We start from the raw sequence: 20,762 nt of genomic DNA, 5'->3' as shown, positions 1-20,762 counted from the left end.
AAGGCATAATTTATTCTGTATACAAGTACAGTTGGTATTCACCACAGTGCACAGAAAAAACAAACAAACTGCTAGGATGGGCACACTCTGGGGTGTTTCTCCAATCCCCCACAGAAAGACAATATGGATAGGTAAATGAGTGAACCCTTCAACCAGCGCTTGTATGGAAATAGAAGGATTACTTCCCTTCAATGATCATAGGGTGACTCCTTCCTTGTCTGTAAATAATGTGTCACAGCCTCAAAACGTTGTACCATGTAAAAACAAGGTTAGAGGATCATCGCATAACACAGTTTTTTAATTGACACATATAAAACCATACATCAAACACAAAATCCAGCATAAAAAAATATGAGCATAAAGTGACGTTGTGCATAAAGCCAATGAGGTGTAATTACCAGATGGTAATGAACTGTGGTGTTACAACAGTTAAAATAGGCCTGGCTTGGTGCCAATATGGATCTCGGGTCACATACAGGAACAACCAGTCCGTGGGTAATAGCCTCAGCGGATGAACGCCCGTCACTTCCACCGACGCGTTTCGGACCCTCTGCTGGGTCCTTTTTCAAGGTGAGTCACCCTATGATCATTGAAGGGAAGTAATCCTTCTATTTCCATACAAGCGCTGGTTGAAGGGTTCACTCATTTACCTATCCATAATTTATTCTGTGTCCACGCTTAATAGTGACATGACAAAAGAAATTGGTAGAACAGATATAATATACCACAAAACAAAACAAAGCAAAATAACTCCATAGACATGAATTATCTTTGTAGGGCAACAAGAACTCTTGGAAAAGCTTAATTCTGACCTAAATGCAATATAACATTATCTTATTAAAAATTCTACTTAATAGTTATTTTTTCAGTTTTTAGTTATATTATACCTACACAGTTATGATGCTTTTAAGTTATTGGGTTACATTTATTCAGCTCCTTCTCGCCCTGACATCATCTCCTCTTTGGTATCCTTGTTTTTTCAGGTTTCCATATCTTCCTCCTTGTGTTTATCATCTGCTTTTTCCTGATGTCATTGTCTCTCTTTCATCTACCCCCGTTCTATGTATCAGCTGAAGCAGTATAGGAGGGTAGAAAGTAATATTGGTGGAAGACATGAATGTTTGGTCTGGCCTGCAGGAGTGTGATGATATTTTTTTATCAGCGGTTCATTTTATGATATAGATTTATATTACTTTTGGTACTTATGTAATATCTGGGCTCCCGTTTTTCTTATGAGACCGTGTCCGCTCGCCACGCTTCGGGCACGGTGGCTCGCTGCGCTCGCCACACTATATAAAATCAACTCCATGCGTAGCTGGATAGTAGGGGTATGAAAAAATGGGGTTCATTTAACATGGGAGCCCAGATAATACATAAGTACCTTACTTTTTATTGTAAACCTTTGTAATATATATTTTTTGTGCCGTTTTTTTGCTTCATTTTTCTCTTCCCTGTTGTCTTATATAATCTTTTTTCCGGATTATAGAGGGACTTTCCGTATGTGAATAGGCTTTTGCTGGAACAATTCCAACACTATTGATATACAGTACAGTAAATAATTAGTAATGTTTATTGATACACAAATTAAGCAGGTGTTTAACAGGCTGATAATACAGAACACAAAAGGCAAACTGAAATATATCGAGGTAAGTCACTACTGAAGAGTACAAACACAGGAGATAATACAGGTATTCCAGTAAGCACTGTAAACAGGCACGGGAAACTGACAAAGAGTTTCGATCATCCAAACCACAAAGTACAAATACAGGGATCCCGACACCATGATTGGACCAAGAGAGCAATGGGGTTTAAGTCAGGAGACCGCAGGTGCAGCCCATAGCTAATTTAAGCAATCCAGGCATGATTAAAAACTGTATAGGGAACAGCTGTGTCAATCATAGACGTGTGATACTGCAGTGGAGTGTGACAGCTTTTGCATTCGTAATTTTGAAATGGAAGGTCAGGTGGCTTGATCACGTCACTATACTGTAGCTTTGCAATGTAAGTATCAAGCATGATGTGACACAGGGCAATGCTCCCCAGAGAGCCCCCCCCCCCCCCCCCCCAAAAAGTTAAAATAGCACATACAGTAATTAGCAATCTATGACTGACTTGTAATGTTGCAGATTTCTACTTAAGAAACAAGAGAAAGCAAGATTTGGGGTTTTGTGGTGCAAGTATGACAAATATATACTAAAATTCAGTGATTGCGGTGCTGTTGTACATTTGATAACTTTGCAGCCCAAGGCTCTTGGTTCTATCTAGCATTGCAGCTGCAGCACAACCAAGTGTCCTTTGGATCATTGTTAAATACCATCCTGCATTCTGCAGGAGACTCCCTGAAATACAAGTGATCTTCCTATATTTTGCAGTTTCATTAATTATCTTTTTTTTTAATGAAGAATTATTTAATTAAATGGACATAGGCTTATGAGCTGAAGATATATATATATATATATATATATATACTGTATATTTGTATATATATATATATATATATATATATATATATATATATATATATATATATAAAACTTATTTTTGATCCATGTGAGAAACAAATCAACGATAAAGGTATTTTTGGCTAAGACCTGAAGGGTATATATTGAGTGCCAGCTATTATTTTAACAACCTGCCCTGCTGTTCGCATAGAGTCAGTCGGGCATTACCTTATTTCCTATACATTACTAGTCTGCAGTCAATTCACTGTATAATAGGTTTTCACAATGCGCCAAATGTAATTAATTTGAATAGGATTTGCCTTGAGGTGTAAGGAAGGGGACATCGGCGTCTTGTTTAACTATCTGTGTGCAATGTGAAATTGTTGTGAAAATTGCAGAGCAAACAATTTGTATTCAACATAGTGACCTGTAATGTTTACTATATACAGGAAATATATATTTTTTTTTTGCACAACATTTTTTGGTACTCTTTACCTAGCACGGCGCCCACGATGTTCATCGCGGTCATCGGGGGTAAAAAATCGCGGGCATGCCCCCTTTCGATTTCCCATAGGGATCAATGTTAAAAGTGTGATTGGACGCGATTTTACTGTTCAATGCCTCAATGCCCACGATTTTTCCATAGGAAACAATGTTAAATGGGCCACAGAGCCCTAATAGTCCCCCTGAAGTCTTAAATGGCCCCCACAATTGTTAACGCCACCCCACGATCAACGTGAACCCGAAGCGTGGCGAGCGCAGCGAGCCCGCGAGGGGCGGCGGTACGCGACCTCCGACCTTTTCATACCCCCACTATCCACGTCGGCGTGGAGTTGAGAATAGATTAGTGTGGCGAGCGCAGCGAGCCACCGAGCCCAAAGCGTGGCGAGCGGACGCGGATACCTGTGAAGCCCGCGAAGGGACGCGTTTACCTGTGAAGGTATCCGCGTCCCCTCGCGGGGCTCGCTGCGCTCGCCACGCTTCGGGCTCGGTGGCACGCTGCGCTCGCCACACTATTCTATTCTCAACTCCAAGCCCTAGTGGATAGTGGGGGTATGAAAAGGTCGGAGGACGCGTACCGCCGCCCCGCGCGGGCTCGCTGCGCTCGCCACGCTTCGGGTTCACGTTGTTCGTGGGGTGGCGTTAACAATTGTGGGGGCCATTTCAGACTTCAGGGGGACTATTTGGGCTATTTGTTTCCTATGGAAAAATCCCGGGCATTGAGGCATTGAACAGTAAAATCGCGTCCAATCACACTTTTAACATTGTTCCCTATGGGAAATCGCGGGCAACGCGGGCATCGCGTCGCACCCGTTTTTTAGTGCATTTGATGGCTGCGATGCCCTCGATGGGCGCCGTGCTAGGTAAAGAGTACCCATTTTTTATTAGAATTTATATAACAAATGTGAGCGACCCTGGTATTTTTAGCTGATATTTTGCACCTCTCTCACAGAGATGTTGACGCTCAAAGGGTTAAGAATAGAAACCATCAAAAGTGAAAGCAAAACAAAATCAAAAGAGTATCCGTCCCAGTCACCGTGACCAGAGATGTGGGGGGCTCGTGTAATTATTGCAATTCAACCCCCAAAATTCTAATTTAAAATCTAAATTCTGGACTGTGGGAAGATCCCAGTTCCAATCTTTCTCAGGAGATCTGGACTGGGATTCGGTTCCATTCTGAACCTCAGAATTTGGGTGGATTCAGATGTCTGGAGAACCAAACTGCACATTCCTAGATTGGAGTGTTATTACAGTGGAACTTTGCCTTATGTGTTCCATTTGGATTATCCTCTACTCTCTGCGTCCTGCCCAGAATTCACAGTCCTAGCCCAACAAGCCAATAGTACAGAATGACCCTAGTAATGCAAATGTGTTAGTTTCTGATGTTGAGCACCAGGATGGGACACTCAGAAGCAGTGAGACAATCTGTTACTGACAGCATCTTTAAGATAAAGGGGTTGATCCAATTAGCCCTGATGATTTAGAGGGTACCCATAAGGCAACAGTCAATTTTGTGTGAATTCAGGCTGAAACCAGCCTGTGAAGTTGCTGTTGCAGCCATTGAAACACCATGGCAACAGCACCTTGCACCCTTCACAGTTAAAAGGATACCCCCAAAGTATTTGCCATATTGCTGCGGAGCATTGAAGGAAAAATATTTTAGCATTAGTATGCCACTAGTGGTAGCCCCAGATTTTACAATTCTAAAAAAAAAAAAAACTTTGTTTGTGGTACAAATAGAATAGGTATACTGGATAGGTATAAAATGTAATACTAGTTCGCAGTATATTGTTGTCTATGTTGGTGCAATCGCAGCAATATAGACTCAGTGGAAAAAATGGCAAACGATCTTTGATATATCATAGTCACTGCTAGGGGCCACTGAAGACATTTCTGTGTCAGAGGAGTTTGCTTTGCATGTAACTATCATTAAGCTTTTCCTGAAATGTGCTCTGATGTAGGTGAAATATGTAGAGGATTCAGTTATAACTGTCCGGAGTAGGGATGCCAATCCTGGGGCATGTTTTCAATCCCGGAATTCGGGATTGGCTTCCCTAATAAAAAATCCTGCCCCGTATATTTAGTACATTTGCAGTGCGGTGCAGCCAGGAGGGTGTGCGTGCGAGCTGGGCGGGTGGGAGGCCGATCAGTGAAGCCGGGCTGGTGAGTGGGCTGCCAGCCAGTGAAGCCGGGAGCCGGGCGAGTGGGCTGGCAGGCGATGCATTCGGGGTGGGAGGGAGGGCTGCGCACCCAGGACAGGGCTGTGCGGCTGGTTGGTTGAACTCTGACCCTGTCACGCTGCACAGAGAGCCACACTGCTGGTGATGGGAGAAGCCGGCAGCGTCTTTACCACTAAACGGTGCTTTTCTACAGACTTCTATTTCAATCTTTTCCTGTAGGACATAAATAATAAATTGTGGATGTTTATTTTAACCTTCTAAGATTGGGGATCGGTTGGCTTTTGCACGATTTATCACAGTGTGGAAATCCTTTTCAACAAACGAAAACATAATAGCACTTCCATTTCATCACATGCTAATACAACAGTGTAGACAATATCATAACAATATTAAAAGTTAATTAATGTTTGAAATAATTAGTGCTTCATTGATCCTACAAGAAAATGATCAATCAATTTTTCATCTTTTAATTTAATCCCCATATTGCAGTCCTTTCAATAATGAATACTCTCTCACAAAAGGCAATCAATATATCCACCTTTCATTAATGTCATCACAGAAATTATAGGAAAGATCACTTGTGTGTATTGTGTCACGGCATTAATAAGGTTATTAATGTCCTTCTTGTTGTTCTCACTAAAGTTACATTCTATTCAGACAGGAAGTTAACGAAAAAAACAGGATGTTGTCATTATTTTGATGTTAAATGCTTAGTAACTACAAGTATGTACGTTAATAATGACCGTGATCCCACTGTGAACTGCTTTGTTATGCATTAAACCAACTGAAATAAAGCAAAGAGCATCCAAAAAAACAGCAATACAACTACATGTAAATACACAAATGCACATGAGTTTTTCTAATACTCATGGGTCTGTTTTGTGCATGTTTTTTTTATGTATACATCTTTTTGCCTTGCCCCTTAGTATTTGGGCAGCCAGCACTAATGGCTATTTCCTATAAATGGCTGGCCACGAAATATATTTGTCATCTATTTCCTGGTTGCTTGACCTACCTCCCCAGGGACCTGCCACTGACTGTACTGCATGAGCAGTTGCTGTTTGACTTTGTAGATGGGGAAGAAAGAGGATATTGTATGAATTGCACCAGAGTATCAAAGTAACTGCTGCATCTCATATTAATGGGAGGTGACTGGGATGCTCTATTTCTTGTCTGTCAGTCATTAGGGTGCTGACTGTACTTTGACCCAGACGAATGCATGCTGTCTTTCCAGTATAGCTTTCACTGATATATAATCTGTGTTGTATAGTGGCCTTCAATGCTGTCTGTTCTATAAGGTGGTAACTTGGATGCTATCTGTGCTGTAATAAAGTCACTGGCATGCTCTCTGTGTTGTATGGCGGTCACTGAGATGTTGCCTGTGCTGTAGTCTCCTGCTCACTTCTTCTTTTTCTCCCCACTCTCTCTCCCTCTCTCTCTCTCACATGTTCCTCTTTCTATCTTTCCCTGAAACGCTCTCATTCCCTTTTTTCCATGAAAATCCTCTCTTTCTCTCTCCCTTTCGTAGTCACTCCTCTTTCCCCTGCCCCCCCCTGTTTCTCTCTCACTCCCCTGTATCTCTCCTGCCCCTAGGCATTGTAGTGACAAAGGCTTTGGGGGGCCCTTTCAAGATTTTGCTATGGGCCCCCAAAGTTCTAGTTACGCCCCTGGTCACTGGCCTACTATTTGTACATCATAGCAATCACTTGGATAACATCTGTAGTGAATGATGGACACTGGGTTGATATCTGTACTGTATATCAGTCGCTGTTATGCTGTCTGTATTGTAAGACATTTACTTGGATGCACTCTGTTCTGTATAGCAGTCATGCAGGAAGCTTTTATAATACGGGCATCATGTGAATACCTTTTGTATTGTGTTTAGGCTAACAGTTTGCTAATATCATTTACATTTGTTGTTTTGATCCTATACTAGAATTTATAAATCCAAATTAAGATTTTTTTTTTCTGGGGCCATTTTAAATTAAGTCAATCTGCCCCTGAGCGTACTCTCGTGGTCTATGATGCATATTATTTTCACATGCAAATACATGCTGTGGTCTACTGTAGCATTAAAAACATCAGTGGTCTTGTACATCCACTCGAATCAGCTCTTACATGGAACATTCTGTCTCTATTAACAATCCCCTTCCTGGTAATTGGTAAAGAAGCTGAAAGAAATAGTAATAAATGTTACCAATTACGAACTCCCAGAATTCTCAAAAGGTAAAGATGACCTGACACTTAGGATTGGATAATGCTCCTTAACTCTGCTATTCATTTAAGTATTAGTGAACGTATTGCAAAAAATAAGTCTGAAAAACAAATCAATGCATTGACTTTCAGTCTATCCTTCATGACCCTCGAACAGCCAAACTGGTCAATGAGATCTTAATTATGTAAGTCTATTACATGAAATTATATCATTGTGTGAAAATTGTGTAATCTTTATTCTAGAGGGATGGGCTCAAAAAACTATTTTCACCACCTATTGTAATCTAGGCCATTACAATGGAATATAATGACTGAAAAGGCAATATATAATAGTAGAGTGTGTGATGTGTAAGTATTATATCCTTCAATTACAGGAACCGTACAATGATAATTCTAAAATATTAAGAAGCTTAAAGCTGCCAAGATGTTGGATATACTGAGCCACTCAGGTTGAACATATTTGTTTGTCAAATATATTATATGGAATATGCATGTTATCAATGGGTGCTATCAACCTAATGAGAGTAGGCTTCACCCAACTGACCCCAAATTGTAAATGGACAAGTACAATGTCTCTGTGCATTAATAGAAAGTTGGGTCTGTTAATTACTCTGCAGCGAGCTCCGGTATATGTATACTTTTTTTTTAATATACAGCCCCTGGAGTTGCATTGAAAAGACTGGGGCTTACCGGAACGGGTTCCCGCTGATAAATAAATGAGGCCATGCATTCAATTAGGTGTGGGGTACCAGGGTGTAACTCCCAGAGGAATATGGAGTCTCATGTCTCTGGGCTCTAAGCCCTGAAGGGGCACCTGCTTGTATAGCTGCACCTGTGCGCTTCTTGGATCCAAGTGCGACTGATGTTCTTCGAATGGAGCTTTGACGCACACCTGCTCCTGATATGTGACGGGGTGTGCGTACCCCGAAATGTTTACCTAATGGATTCAGTTTGTTGTTTTGCTACACCTTCTACAAAGTCTCCAAGTGCCGCTTTACACACACACACACACACACACACACATATATATATATATATATATATATATATATATAAAGTATATATATATATATATATACACAGTGTGATATACACACACACACCATATTTGTGTGTGTAAAGCGGCACTCACAAATATGGCCAATCAGTTTTGGCTGTGTTTCCGGCAATCCTACTCCGACATGAAAAGATGCCAGATTGAGGCAGGGAGGACGGCATCAGGTGAGCAGCAGCAGCAGCTTACACGGCGCCTTCCTCTTGTCCGCCGCCACCCGCACCCACCCACTGCCTCGTGTACCCATCCGCCGCACTCACATGTGTCAATCCACCTGGTTTTCGGCAGGTCAGAACATTTCGACTTGCGGGTAAAAAAACAGCTAGCATAGAATAGATCGGAACCCCTTCCGACCTATATATGTCGAAAACTGCCATCATTTCGGCAAGATGGCAGTTTGGACATCAATTGAATATACCCTTTTATGTACTAATGTTGCAATTATTTATTAAAGTAGTTTTACTATAAGTTTTGCTGCAGTTTCAAATAAGTGCTCTTCTATTTTTTCTATTGCATGCTATTTTGGGTGGGCAGCAGCTGCTAATTTTAGTAAGTCGTTTATATTGTGGCCTGAATAAGTCATTTGGTACTTGTTTCCTAGCACGGCCACAGCGATTTACATCGGGGTGGTCGTGTCGGAAAAATCGGGTCGATCGCATCGCATGCGATTTGGTCGCATGCGATGCGATCGTCGCGACCGACCGATTTTGGACCCGATTTTTTTTTTTTAATTAAATGTAAATCGGGTCCCTGGGACCCGATTTTACATTGGATTCAATGTAAAATATTCCCAACCCCCCCAAATGTCACGGCGTACACCCCACCCCACGATAGACGCCAACCCGAAGCGTGGCGAGCGCAGCGAGCCCGCGAGGGGCGGCGGTGCGCGTCCTCCGACCTTTTCATTCCCCTACTATCCACGTCGGCGTGGAGTTGAGAATATAATAGTGTGGCGAGCGCAGCGAGCCACCGAGCCCGAAGCGTGGCGAGCGCAGCGAGCCCCGCGAGGGGACGCGGATACCTTCACAGGTAAACGCGTCCCTTCGCGGACTTCACAGGTGTCCGCGTCGCCACGGACACCTGTGAAGCCCGCGAGGGGACGCGTATAACTGTGAAGGTATCCGCGTCCCCTCGCGGGGCTCGCTGCGCTCGCCCCGCTTCTATTCTATTCTATTCTCAACTCCACGCCGACGTGGATAGTAGGGGAATGAAAAGGTCGGAGGACGCGCACCGCCGCCCCTCGCGGGCTCGCTGCGCTCGCCACGCTTCGGGTTGGCGTCTATCGTGGGGCGACGACGGGGACATCTATAATGTGAAATGGGTCATATTGGCCCATTTCACATTTTTCACATTTTTTCACTATTTCAATGTCAAAAAATATTTTAACATTGAACCCGATGGAAAAATCGGGGGCATCGCGTCGTGACCATTGTTAATGGTCCCGACCGACGCGATGCCCCCGATATTTTACCTTTCCCGACACGATTTCAATGTTAAAATATTTTTTAACATTGAAGCCTATGGGGAAATCGCGGGCATCGCGTCGGTCGCGTCGGGACCATTGTTAACGGTCCCGACCGACGCGATGCCCCCGATATTTTATCCTAGCCGGCTAAATGGACCTGATTTCAAAGGAAATCGGGTCCATCTTATGGATCGTGTACCTTAACTAAAGGTACACGATCCATAAGATATGTGGCCGTGCTAGGAAACAAGTACCAGTCATTTATATGGTGGACTGACAAGCTTGCCTCCCGCTTCTCATTTTGAATTACAACAGTGCAGTTAAAGTCCAGGATAATCCAGATATCTCATTAAATGCCAGGGCCATGCAAATTAATTATGACAGTTTATTCTTTAGGATAGTTAAATATGTCAATATAAATTGGTGCTGGCAAATGATCAATGTCTTTTAGGAACTCTAAAAGGATTAAAATTTATAAAGTATATATATGATCTTACGGGACTCATTACCTGTGTTGACGTCTGTAAAGGATCAGCTCTCCTAAGTATTAATCCTTGTAGGCATTGATCATGTGCCAGCATGGCTTAATATTAGTAAGTTTAACTATTCCAAATTTGTTACCCCTGTATAACTCTGAACATTGTTATTGTGCACTATAAATTTTAAATGATCATCTCAATTTACAAAAAAGGAAGTTTGTCATTTTAAATGTGTTAGACAACTCTCTAAAAGGAATGGACTTCCTAAGCCCTGTTTTTACAAAGACAGATTGTCATAATTTTTGTGGACTTTAACACCATCTCAACACTATTCGCTTTTTTGTTACAATAATTTGTTGTTTGGGGATAGTATCAATGTAAATAGCAGTCAGTGATTATTTTTATAGATAGACAACTAGAAGATACAGTAGATAAGCCCCATTCACAATGGTCCACATTTTCCAAATCACTTAGCTGGTGCACAGCTGCAATCGTTACTAATGCCCCTTTCAGACCGCACTTTGTAAACGGTATAATGCCGTTTTTTTACCGTTTTAAAACGGTAATCTGTGCGGTCTGAAAGGTGCAGGACCTCTTAACCGGTTAGAAAATACAGTTTTTTCTAACCGGTTAAAATGCAGGGTCCTACCCGTTTCAGAACCGGTATTTTAGGCTCAAAATCGGCTCTGAAACGGTATTTAGGACCCAGCCAATAAACTGGGTCCTAAATTCAGTGCAGTGAATATTTAATGCGCTCATTAAATATTCATTGCGCAGGAGGCCGCCGCCGCCCCTCCCCCCCCCCCCCCCGCACGCGGGTTAACATATACAAACCCGTTAACCCCTCCGCACCCCCACCCCCGTTAACACCCCCCCGCATTGTGTTTAAGAACACCCCCCCCCCTGAAGCCGGTACCTCCTCACATTGCAGTTGATCGGCAGCCACAGTACTGTACCACGGCTGGCTTCGCGTATGAAAAAAATAAGGAACTTTCTGAAAATGGCTGCCCCATAGGAAACCTCATTTAAAAAAACTGTCTTTTGTATGGGGGCAGCCATTTTCCGAAAGTCACTTTTCTTATGGCCACAGCCGATTAAGTTAATAATATCGTCTGCTGCCACGGATGGCCAAGATTGAGTGTACCCACTGAATGATATCAGTACGCGATATTGATCAGTGACATCACTGGGACCCGCTGAACATGTTGTTTGGTTATAGAGCCAAATTGACCTACATGTTTCGCAGACATCGATGGTCATTAATGATTCGTGGAAGCCTGCATCGCTAACTATATTGAGTGAACCCACTAAATGATACTGTGAAAAATATCGCTCAGAAAGCTCTTTCTGTGCAATATATTTGACAATATCCTCTAGTTTATATGGGGAGATAGACAGACAGATGGACAGACAGAAAGACAGGCATACTGAGCAGGGGAGGTGCTGTGACCAGTTCTGCGTGGGTGTGGTCAGTGCTGTATAGGTTTGGTCAGTGTCATGTGGGTAGAAAAATTATTTTAACACTTATGATTTATAGCCAATCGTATGGCCAGCTAGGTGGCTTATTATCATCATACTAGGCCAGATGCACCAAGCTTCAAAAAATTGAAAAAGTGGACAACCAGCCAATCAGCTCCTAATTGTCACATTTCAGGCTGTGTTTGAAGAATGACAGCTAGGAGTTGGTTGTCTGGTTCTTTATCACTCTCGACTTTTTGATGCTTAGTACATCTGGTCCACTGTCATGATGATGGACTTATTTTTATGTGGAGGCCTGGGGCTGGAGTTCCATCCTGTTGTTCATCTGGCCCTGTAGATAGATAGGTAAGTTCTGGAAAACATCCTTGACAGAGTAATAAATCTTGCCATTAGAAAATGGATAACGTCCAAAACTCAAAGAATCATCTGAAAAAGATAAGAAATACTTTGGCCTTACATCACTCAGTTTTTTTTTATTAAGACAAAAAAATAAAATGTACTATAGTAAAGCACTGGCATGTAATGATATTGGGCTAAGTCCCAGATATAACCAAGAAAATATTTAAATAAGTTGTATATCACCATGTTATCTGGAAGTTCAGAAGGTGTCAACACCGATTTGCATCACAAGAATCAATAGCAGTTATACTTGTTACGGCTGCAAATACTGGGGCCAAAACATTTTAGTACAAAGATTAGGAAATTGCTGGATACATGGATTAGGAAACGTAATTTGAAATGTACCTGCTTCATGCTTCATGGTTGCTCAAAAATATGGTAGATAATATAAAAGCGCTCTATAGACTCCATGCTAATCCATTCAGCTAAAGCTGGTCATACACTTGACTATTTACATGCAGTTTGGGCTCTTTTCATGCAAATGTGGTGATTATTGGCATGAAAAGCATCTGAATTGCATGTGATTGACAGCAGATCCTATGCGATGTTCAGTCTTGTGCACATGGCACCGGAGATTGCGTGTTGTACCGGTTGTATAAGTGATCACATCCAACCCGGGCAGGCTTGGCTGGGACCGCATGCCATATATCATATGCGACAGGACAGCATGCAATATATTGCGTGCGATCCTGATGCCCGGGAAGGTCTCTGATGCCCGGCTCAAGGAGGGATTGCGGGTGTCTTTTCTGCTGGGGGTACAGTGTGTATTACAATTATTTGATTTCCTTCCTTTCAAATCAAGGGGGTAACATTGGCGTATCTAAATATTTTTGGGGGTAAAATGTAAAAAGGTTCCATGACCCCTACAGTAGAACATCTCCTATTATGCCACCATTAGTGGATAGAGAGGGAAGAGATGTTATCACTCAAAGGGTTAAATAAGGATCTTGGTCGAGCCAAAGGCTTGTGCTTCTGAAAGGAGGTGTGGCCTTCTGTCAAGGGGGGGTGGTCTCATGGCATGCACCCAATTGTATAATTCAGGGTGGAAGTGGGGGGAGGGGTATGGCCAGGCCCTCCCAGCGCTGTGAACAGATGCCATGCCATTGGTGGGACGGCGGGAAAGTCCTCGAAATGCAGGAATGCCAATGAAAATATGACAGTTGTTATGTATAATATTATCTTCCCAAGAACATGTAATAAATCTTTTTAGTTTATTGAAATTAATGAGTCCTGTGAGTACTGCCAGCACTTGGAATCTGTGGGTATTGGATTGTAGACATTCATGCGTCACCAAGGTTAGAACATTTCATCTGTGTTCCATAAATTTTAAAATAGAGATTTCTCTTTCGCACAATGTCTGTGTCTTCTTCACATTTTGAAGACTCTCTTTTTAAAACGTAGTCAAAAAATATTTCTAGAGTTAAAATTTGGCAAAAGGCGTTATAAAATCCCTCATACGTAGGAATATTTTGTAAACTAAATTGTAAATATTATTGAACTTGTCAAATGTCTGATAGTTGGCTTAAAATAATACAAGTATGAGTTCTACAGTGGATCTTGGGATTGTTAGTAACTGTGCATCCAATGGAGCCTGCACAGTGCGCACGATACTTTAAGCATAGTAGAAAAATCAATGAGTAGCCACTTTCCGCTCCACAGCCCGGCAAATGCTGCTACATGCTCCCCGCCGCAGCTCGTACCCCGCTGCCCGCCCCACTGTTCTTTTCTTGCAATAAATCACATGCAAGTTATTGCATGTAAAAATGGCACATCGAGTGCCAAATCGTAAGCGAGCCTCCAGGGGCACTGCTGGGGGAGCTCAAGGGGCAAACTGGACAAGTCGTCCTAGTGTATGGGGCCTTCAGTTGTGTGTTTTATATATGGGGTGTCACTTTCATCCTATTTCTGTTTATTTGGACAGTATTTTAAATCCTTGCATTCAACTGGTTCTGTCAAACTTTGAAGGACACAAATACCCTGTTGCTGATACTCAGAGATATAGAATTACGTTGTGATATATCTTCTATTACTTTATTGCATACTGCGGATGTCAGTAGCCTCTACACCTGCACCCCACATGATGCATGTGTGGAGGCAGTGGCTAAATTGATTACTAATAATCCTGCTTTTTTTTGTTATCTGTAGTAATTATGGGATGCAGTTACAATCCCGGCGGTCGGGATCTCGGCGTTCAGAATCCCGACGCCGGAATCCCGACCGCCGAAATGCCGACACATTCTCCCTCCGTGGGTGTCCACGACACCCCTGGAGGGAGAATAAATTAGTGTGCCGAGCGTAGCGAGGCACCGGGCCCGCTGCGTGGCGACCGTAGCGAGCCCGCAAGGGGGGGCGATCCACGTCCCCCCCTTGTCGGCATTTCGGCTGTCGGGATTCCGGCGTCGGGATTCTGAACGCCGGGATCCCGACCGCCGGGATTCAATACTGAATCCGTAATTATTCATGTTCATTTGCCATTGGTCAGAGAAAAGTTTAAAGGTCCATTTCTTTTATGCTGTAGAGCTGTAAACAATGAAAATCAACAGTATAATATTTTAATGGGGTATTACTACTGGTACATATATAAATTTCACGTGGGCGACAGTATTATTTACCAGAGTTATACCCCTTTCACACAGAAAATGAGATTCCCGGGTAAAGCAGTTCAACTCGGGAGTTTCATTAAATACACAGAACGTTTTGATCCGGATCTGAAACTCCCGGTCTCCGACTCTGCAAAAGACCAAGGCCGGAGATCCAAAGTTTAAGATCCGGAGCGACCCTTTCACACAGGAGAAAACCCTGTGTAATCAAGCAAATCTCCGGGTCTGAGTTTAAGGGCCGGAGATTTGCTCTCCTGTCTGACAGCGGCGGCCGAATAACCCCGCATTTCTAAAGCTGGGTAATTGGTGCTAATTACTGGGTTATTCGGCCGCCCACAGGATATTGTAATTTTGTATGATTGCTTATGTAGAAATCCTGTTGTGTTTCCATTTTGTTATGCTCTGTCCCGCATAGTTCCATTCTGTGCCTTGTAACATTAATTCTCATGTTTTGCATTCTTTTATTTTCTTGTTTAACTAAAATTCAAAAAGAAAAAACATATTAAACATAAAAGGGCAGTATCAAATTCTGCATTCATAGTAGGTAATGGTAATTTAATATCATTACTTCTCTTCTGTTGTTTAACCTAACAACATAAATAAAAGGTGCAATGAGTATAGTATAATCCAGCATTTCCTGCATGTACAGTACGTGATACATTATGTGCACTCAACTCCACACTGAGCGACTTGAGAGGCAGCCAAATTGTAAGCAGACTGCATTATATCCATAGCGAACGCGGCTGCTTATAAATGACTTACACTGTAATGCAAACCTCAGCAGTATTCATATCTCTACCAAAGTCATTTCATTTTATGTGGGTCTATTGTAATTATAAAAGTAATTGCATCAATTTCCTGGGATGGGATTTTTTTTCTTACCTGGTTAATTAATAGTTGTTTTTGCTGTTGTTATTAATAATAGTTGCTTCTATAGCAGGGCTGGGCAATTGCGGCCCTCCAGATGTTGAGGAACTACACATCCCAGCATGCCTTGCATCAGTTTCAGCATGGCCACATAGCAAAACTAATGTAAAGCATCCTGGGATGTGTAGTTCCTCAACATCTGGAGGGCCGCAATTGCCCAGCCCTGTCCTATAGTATAGCAATTAGAAGTGTGATGATACACAGCTGGTAATACTCCTGCAATTAAGCCCATTATGGAATGATGCATTAGTTTAGTGTGTTATCCATACTTGCCTACCTGACCGCTCCATAAGGGAGAAAATGCTCTGTTCCTGGACATCATCCCGCTTCAGTGGGAATGCGTCCCGGAAGGAACCACCGATACCGAAATCCCTTTGGACCGATGCACCTGTGAGACCTTCAGCCATTTCTAGGTATCCCACAGGTGCTAATTAGTACCCCCCCCCCTTCTTGGCAGTCCTGTGTGTGGGTGGTTATGTGGGCCACCCTATGCCATGTCACTGCCCACCCAACACCACATCACTGCACCCAGATATCACTCAGACTGCATTTCTGGAATGCACACAACAAGATGGCGTGGGGGAGGGCCCCCCGCAGGGCTTAAAGTGGTCCTGGAGAGGTGGTGGAACTAATTTCCCCCCTGCCACCAAATTCCTCCCCCCATTAGGCAGAGCCAGGGCCAGTGGTAGGGTTTTTGGCACCCCCCTGCAAACTTCAATACTATTCTGTTAGAATTATTGTGCAGGGCCAATTTGGACATGGAGTTAGTTTCACCTAACCATTACAGGTGGTGGATATCAGTTCCACCCCATTCCCAGTTCTGAAGAAGACTGCGTGGGGGAGGAGAAGCAAGTTGTCTGGCGCCTGTTCTAAAGGCTGATGCTGTGGGATCCGGCGCTACAGGCAGCATCCCAATCCCCGGCAGGCAGAGAGTGTGGTGACGATAAAACATCGGCGGCTGAGGGGGCAGTGCAGGAGGCATTGGCTGGGAGGGGGAGCAGTCGGCACAGAGGACGACAGCCCGGCCACACTGGAGAAGCATCTACAGTATTATTATGCTGTTGTATTACAGTTATATCACTTACAATGACTATTTGCTGATTGAGTTGCAAATATTGAATGCAAACTGTATGCATACATGCAGCTCACAATGTATACTGTAGAGGTCGCTCCTGTGTGACTGGGCTACCGTCCTCTGCACCGCCAGGAGCAAGCCACCCTACTGTACCCTTGTGACCTTATGTTATGGGTGTTTTTTCTGGGGGGGGGGGCATCAAATTACTGCCAGAAATCCTAGTTTCGGCCCTGCTTAGGCACTTATCATTTCCCATAATAATGACTGAAACCTTATCCTATGGCAGTGGCTCTCAACCTCAGTCCTCAAGACCCCCTCACAGTTCACATTTTCCAGGTCACCCAGAATGTGCACAGGTGCATTCATTACTCACTGACACATTTTAAAAGATCCACAGGTGGAACTAATAATTTCACATGTGATTCTGTGTGGAGACATGGCATATGTGTGCACTGTGTGGGGGCCCTGGGGACCGAGGTTGAGAACCACTTTTCTGTGGTCTTCACTGCACTAAGCTTTTCCCAGCTCAAACTAATTATTAACACTCAACACTTCTTCCCTTCTCATTTACCATTCCTAAGCTGACATCCCCCTCGGCACACTGCTTCACTAGTTCCCCATCCTCTGCAAATTATGGTTTCAACTCCTCACATATAAAGTGTTTGGTCGCTCGACTGTTTGGTTATCATCGTACATCACTGTAGATCCTTGTAGCGCATTTTAAATAAAATATAGGACTATTAATAATGTATAAAGGCCTCTTAACAGGAAGTTTCCCAACAAGTTTCCAGTTAGTTTTCATTTTCACTGGGTTTTGTTTTGCAATCATAGTAATATCTGACGGGCAGGGATATTACTATGGAAATAAACCTGGAAAGGGTTATGCTACTGTACCTCTTGCGACATCTGTGCTCCTGAATTTATACACATGGGTAACCAGTGATTTAGATATTGGCACACTTTCATTCGTTATGCTAATGTGCCTCAGTGCCATTAATTGCTAGAGACATCAAAGTTGCATTTTTATGAATATATGTTCCGCAGCAAAATGTTGATTTAATGAGCAGCGAGCTAGTTAGACTGTGCCTGTATATCATCCTGACATTTCACACCTAACAGGAGATTGTTATGCAAGTGTGGGGCTTGTACAGGACACACATTGCCATCTCAGATCAGTCAGTACAGTAGCGCATTGGTGCAGTTCTGCTTAGGGATACATGCACGCTGCTGTATACAGTCAAACTAATAAAGATTTGTTTCTTTAACAAATCACACAAAAGTCATTAGCTCGGCAGCTATTCATGGTAGGACACATGAGACATATGTACGTGTATGTGTTGGAGTGGTGCATAATGGTATAATATACTGTATATGCTGTATAAACACTACTGTTCAAAAGTTTTGGGTCATTCTTATTTTTGAAAGAAAAGTGGTGTTTTTGTTCAATGAAGATAACAATAAATTAATCAGAAATACCCGATGTACTTAATATGGTAAATGACTATACTAGCTGCAACGTCTGGTTTCTAAAGGAAATTGGAATATCTACATACTGTAGAGGCCCATTTCCAGCAACCATCACTCCAGTGTTCTAATGGTACATTGTGTTTGCTAATCACATTAGAAGACTAATGGATGATTAGAAAACCCTTGTGCAATTATGTTAGCACAGCTGAAAACAGGTTTGCTAGTTAGAGAAGCAATAAAACTGGCCTTCCTTTGAGATAGTTGGACAGAAAATGATGGCCCGATGGTCGGCGACCATCGAATGATTTCATCCACGCACGCACGATGCGTTGCACGATTGCATGCGTGTGGGTGAAATCTGCCTGCGTGCGGTGGGTGGACGTTCATGCGGGCGACGTTTAGTTGACATGCAAAGCTGCGCATTTCGCAACTTTGCGAGTCAATTAGAATGACCTCTTTTGTGCCTTTGGTAAATTGTTCTTAAGAGACATGAGTGTTCTTCTGATGGGGAGTTTTTAATCTAAATGTGTCTAAAAATACTTGCAAGATTGTAACAATACAGTTGGATGTCATAGATGGGAAAAAAAGGTAATTAAATATGAACAGGAGGAGAGGGTTCCAAATATTAATTGAATTTCCAGAAATAGACTTTTTGAAAACATGACGTCATTGTATAACAATAACACACTATTATCTGACATATATAATTCTGAAATCACATGTGTTTGACAGGTATATGGCCGTTAGGTTGACACATAGGTCTACATGCATTGGAACGACCACTGAAGGTTGACATGGCTTAGATGGACACATGAATTAGGTCGACATGGCTAAGTTCGACAGGGTTGGAAGGTCGACACAATCATTAGGTCAACAGTCAAACAAATGAGTTTTTCACGTTTTGTTTGAGCCGACATGAGCCGACTGTATTTCACGCCCTACCATCCACTAGGGCGTGGAGGGAGAATAGAATAGGCACTGTGCCCTAAGCATGGTGAACGCTGCAGTATACCTTGATGGTGTCCACACCCACCATTATGACATTCAGGACAAAAAACGTGAAAAACTCTTGTCGAAACTTTGACTATCAACCTAGCCATTTTTGACCTAATGCTTGTGTCGATCTTCCTACCCTAACAACCTTAGTCATGTCGGCCTATTTCATGTTTCAGTCTTAGCCATGTCGACCTTCCGTGGTTGACCCAATGCATGTTGACCTACTGTGTCGACCCAATGACCCATAAGCATTTTACAATTTCCTGTAATGTTATGGTACTTTTGAATATAAAGGAGTGATCAAGTTGATTAAACCCTGTGAATAATAAAGGTATTGCTTTGTCTCTATAATTATAGATACGTTGTCCGGTTCTGTGTGCAAAATGGGCTACTTTCCATGTGGGAACCTCTCAATATGTCTTCCCCGGCCGTTTCACTGTGATGGTATAAAGGACTGTGAGAACGGAGCAGATGAAGATTATTGTGGTGAGCAATTGTTTTTTGTTTTTTAATCAAGCAAATGTTTGGGAGTATGAGAATTATTTACCAACTTGAAATTTGTTATCAGTGTGAGGCATTATATCAGTATACTGCTGCTTATATGAGTACGGGAGATCTTAACTTTGTAAATGGACCTCCAGTACAATGGAAACTAAAGATAAAGAAAAATATATACCGTATATAGATGTCTTTATGTCTTCCCTTATTCCATCACCAGATTGAGGGGTGGAGACGCAGGACATAATGTACCCTGGGCCCACCTTTTTTCAGGGGGCACTCTGGCTGGAGAACACTGACATCATTAGCTCTCCCTCTTATGCAGCAGCAGAACCGGGCAGTCAGAATGTGAGCAGGACAGTAGGTAGTACAGGCAGAGATACTGGAGTATCAGCTGGCAACAGAGTTTCTGACCAGTGGAGAGATAGGAGGGTAGAATGAAGATTATTGTGGTGCCCTGGGCACTTAAATCAGGGGGATCTCATTGGAAGGTTGGGTGTTTACATTAGATTGTGTCTACTACATATGCGCAGGTCTCTGGGGAAAATAGTTTAAGGTGCAAATTGACTCAGGAGAGGGTGTGGTGAGGTTGGCAAAATTGTCTGCTAATGCTGTTAATAATACTTTATAATACTATATGGAACAGGTCGGATCTATATGATTCTAGCTGTTTTTATGGATCTTTATAGATATGGTATCTTTATTGGTACCCTTGGGGCACCCTCCTAGCCCCCTCCTCTTCCCCTTTTTCCCCTAACCCCTACTATTTTCTTTGTCTTGATGTTTGTAATATGCTTTTACATTTTGCTTCTACATGTTATGCCAGTTGATATCCCTGCTAATGTGTACTTGACTAGTACAAGTTGTTAGTGTCATCAAATCTCTGTCCTCAAGCTGGGTATATACTGAGCGATATGCCATCATGTTGTGTACAGCGATATGAGTGTGTACGGCGATGTAACCCCCCACATGCTCGGCTGCATAAAA

At 42.7% G+C, this 20,762-nt stretch overlaps 1 protein-coding gene across 3 annotated transcripts in view; it reads left to right on the top strand.

Annotated features, from left to right (window-relative positions):
- RXFP2 (relaxin family peptide receptor 2) overlaps positions 1–20,762 on the top strand; it is a 207,492-nt gene that overhangs the window by 99,137 nt on the left and 87,593 nt on the right. For all 3 annotated transcript variants that reach the window (XM_083169817.1, XM_083169816.1, XM_083169815.1), the window contains exon 2: positions 19,635–19,763. In XM_083169817.1, the coding sequence (XP_083025943.1) occupies positions 19,635–19,763 (129 nt within the window). The remainder of the gene's footprint in view (positions 1–19,634; positions 19,764–20,762) is intronic.

The sequence above is a fragment of the Crinia signifera genome, chromosome 2, assembly GCF_055691185.1.
Source record: "Crinia signifera chromosome 2, ASM5569118v1, whole genome shotgun sequence".
In the NCBI taxonomy this organism is placed as follows: domain Eukaryota; kingdom Metazoa; phylum Chordata; class Amphibia; order Anura; family Myobatrachidae; genus Crinia; species Crinia signifera.
Note: the sequence above shows the minus strand (reverse complement) of the source record. Positions and strands in the feature narration are given on the sequence as shown.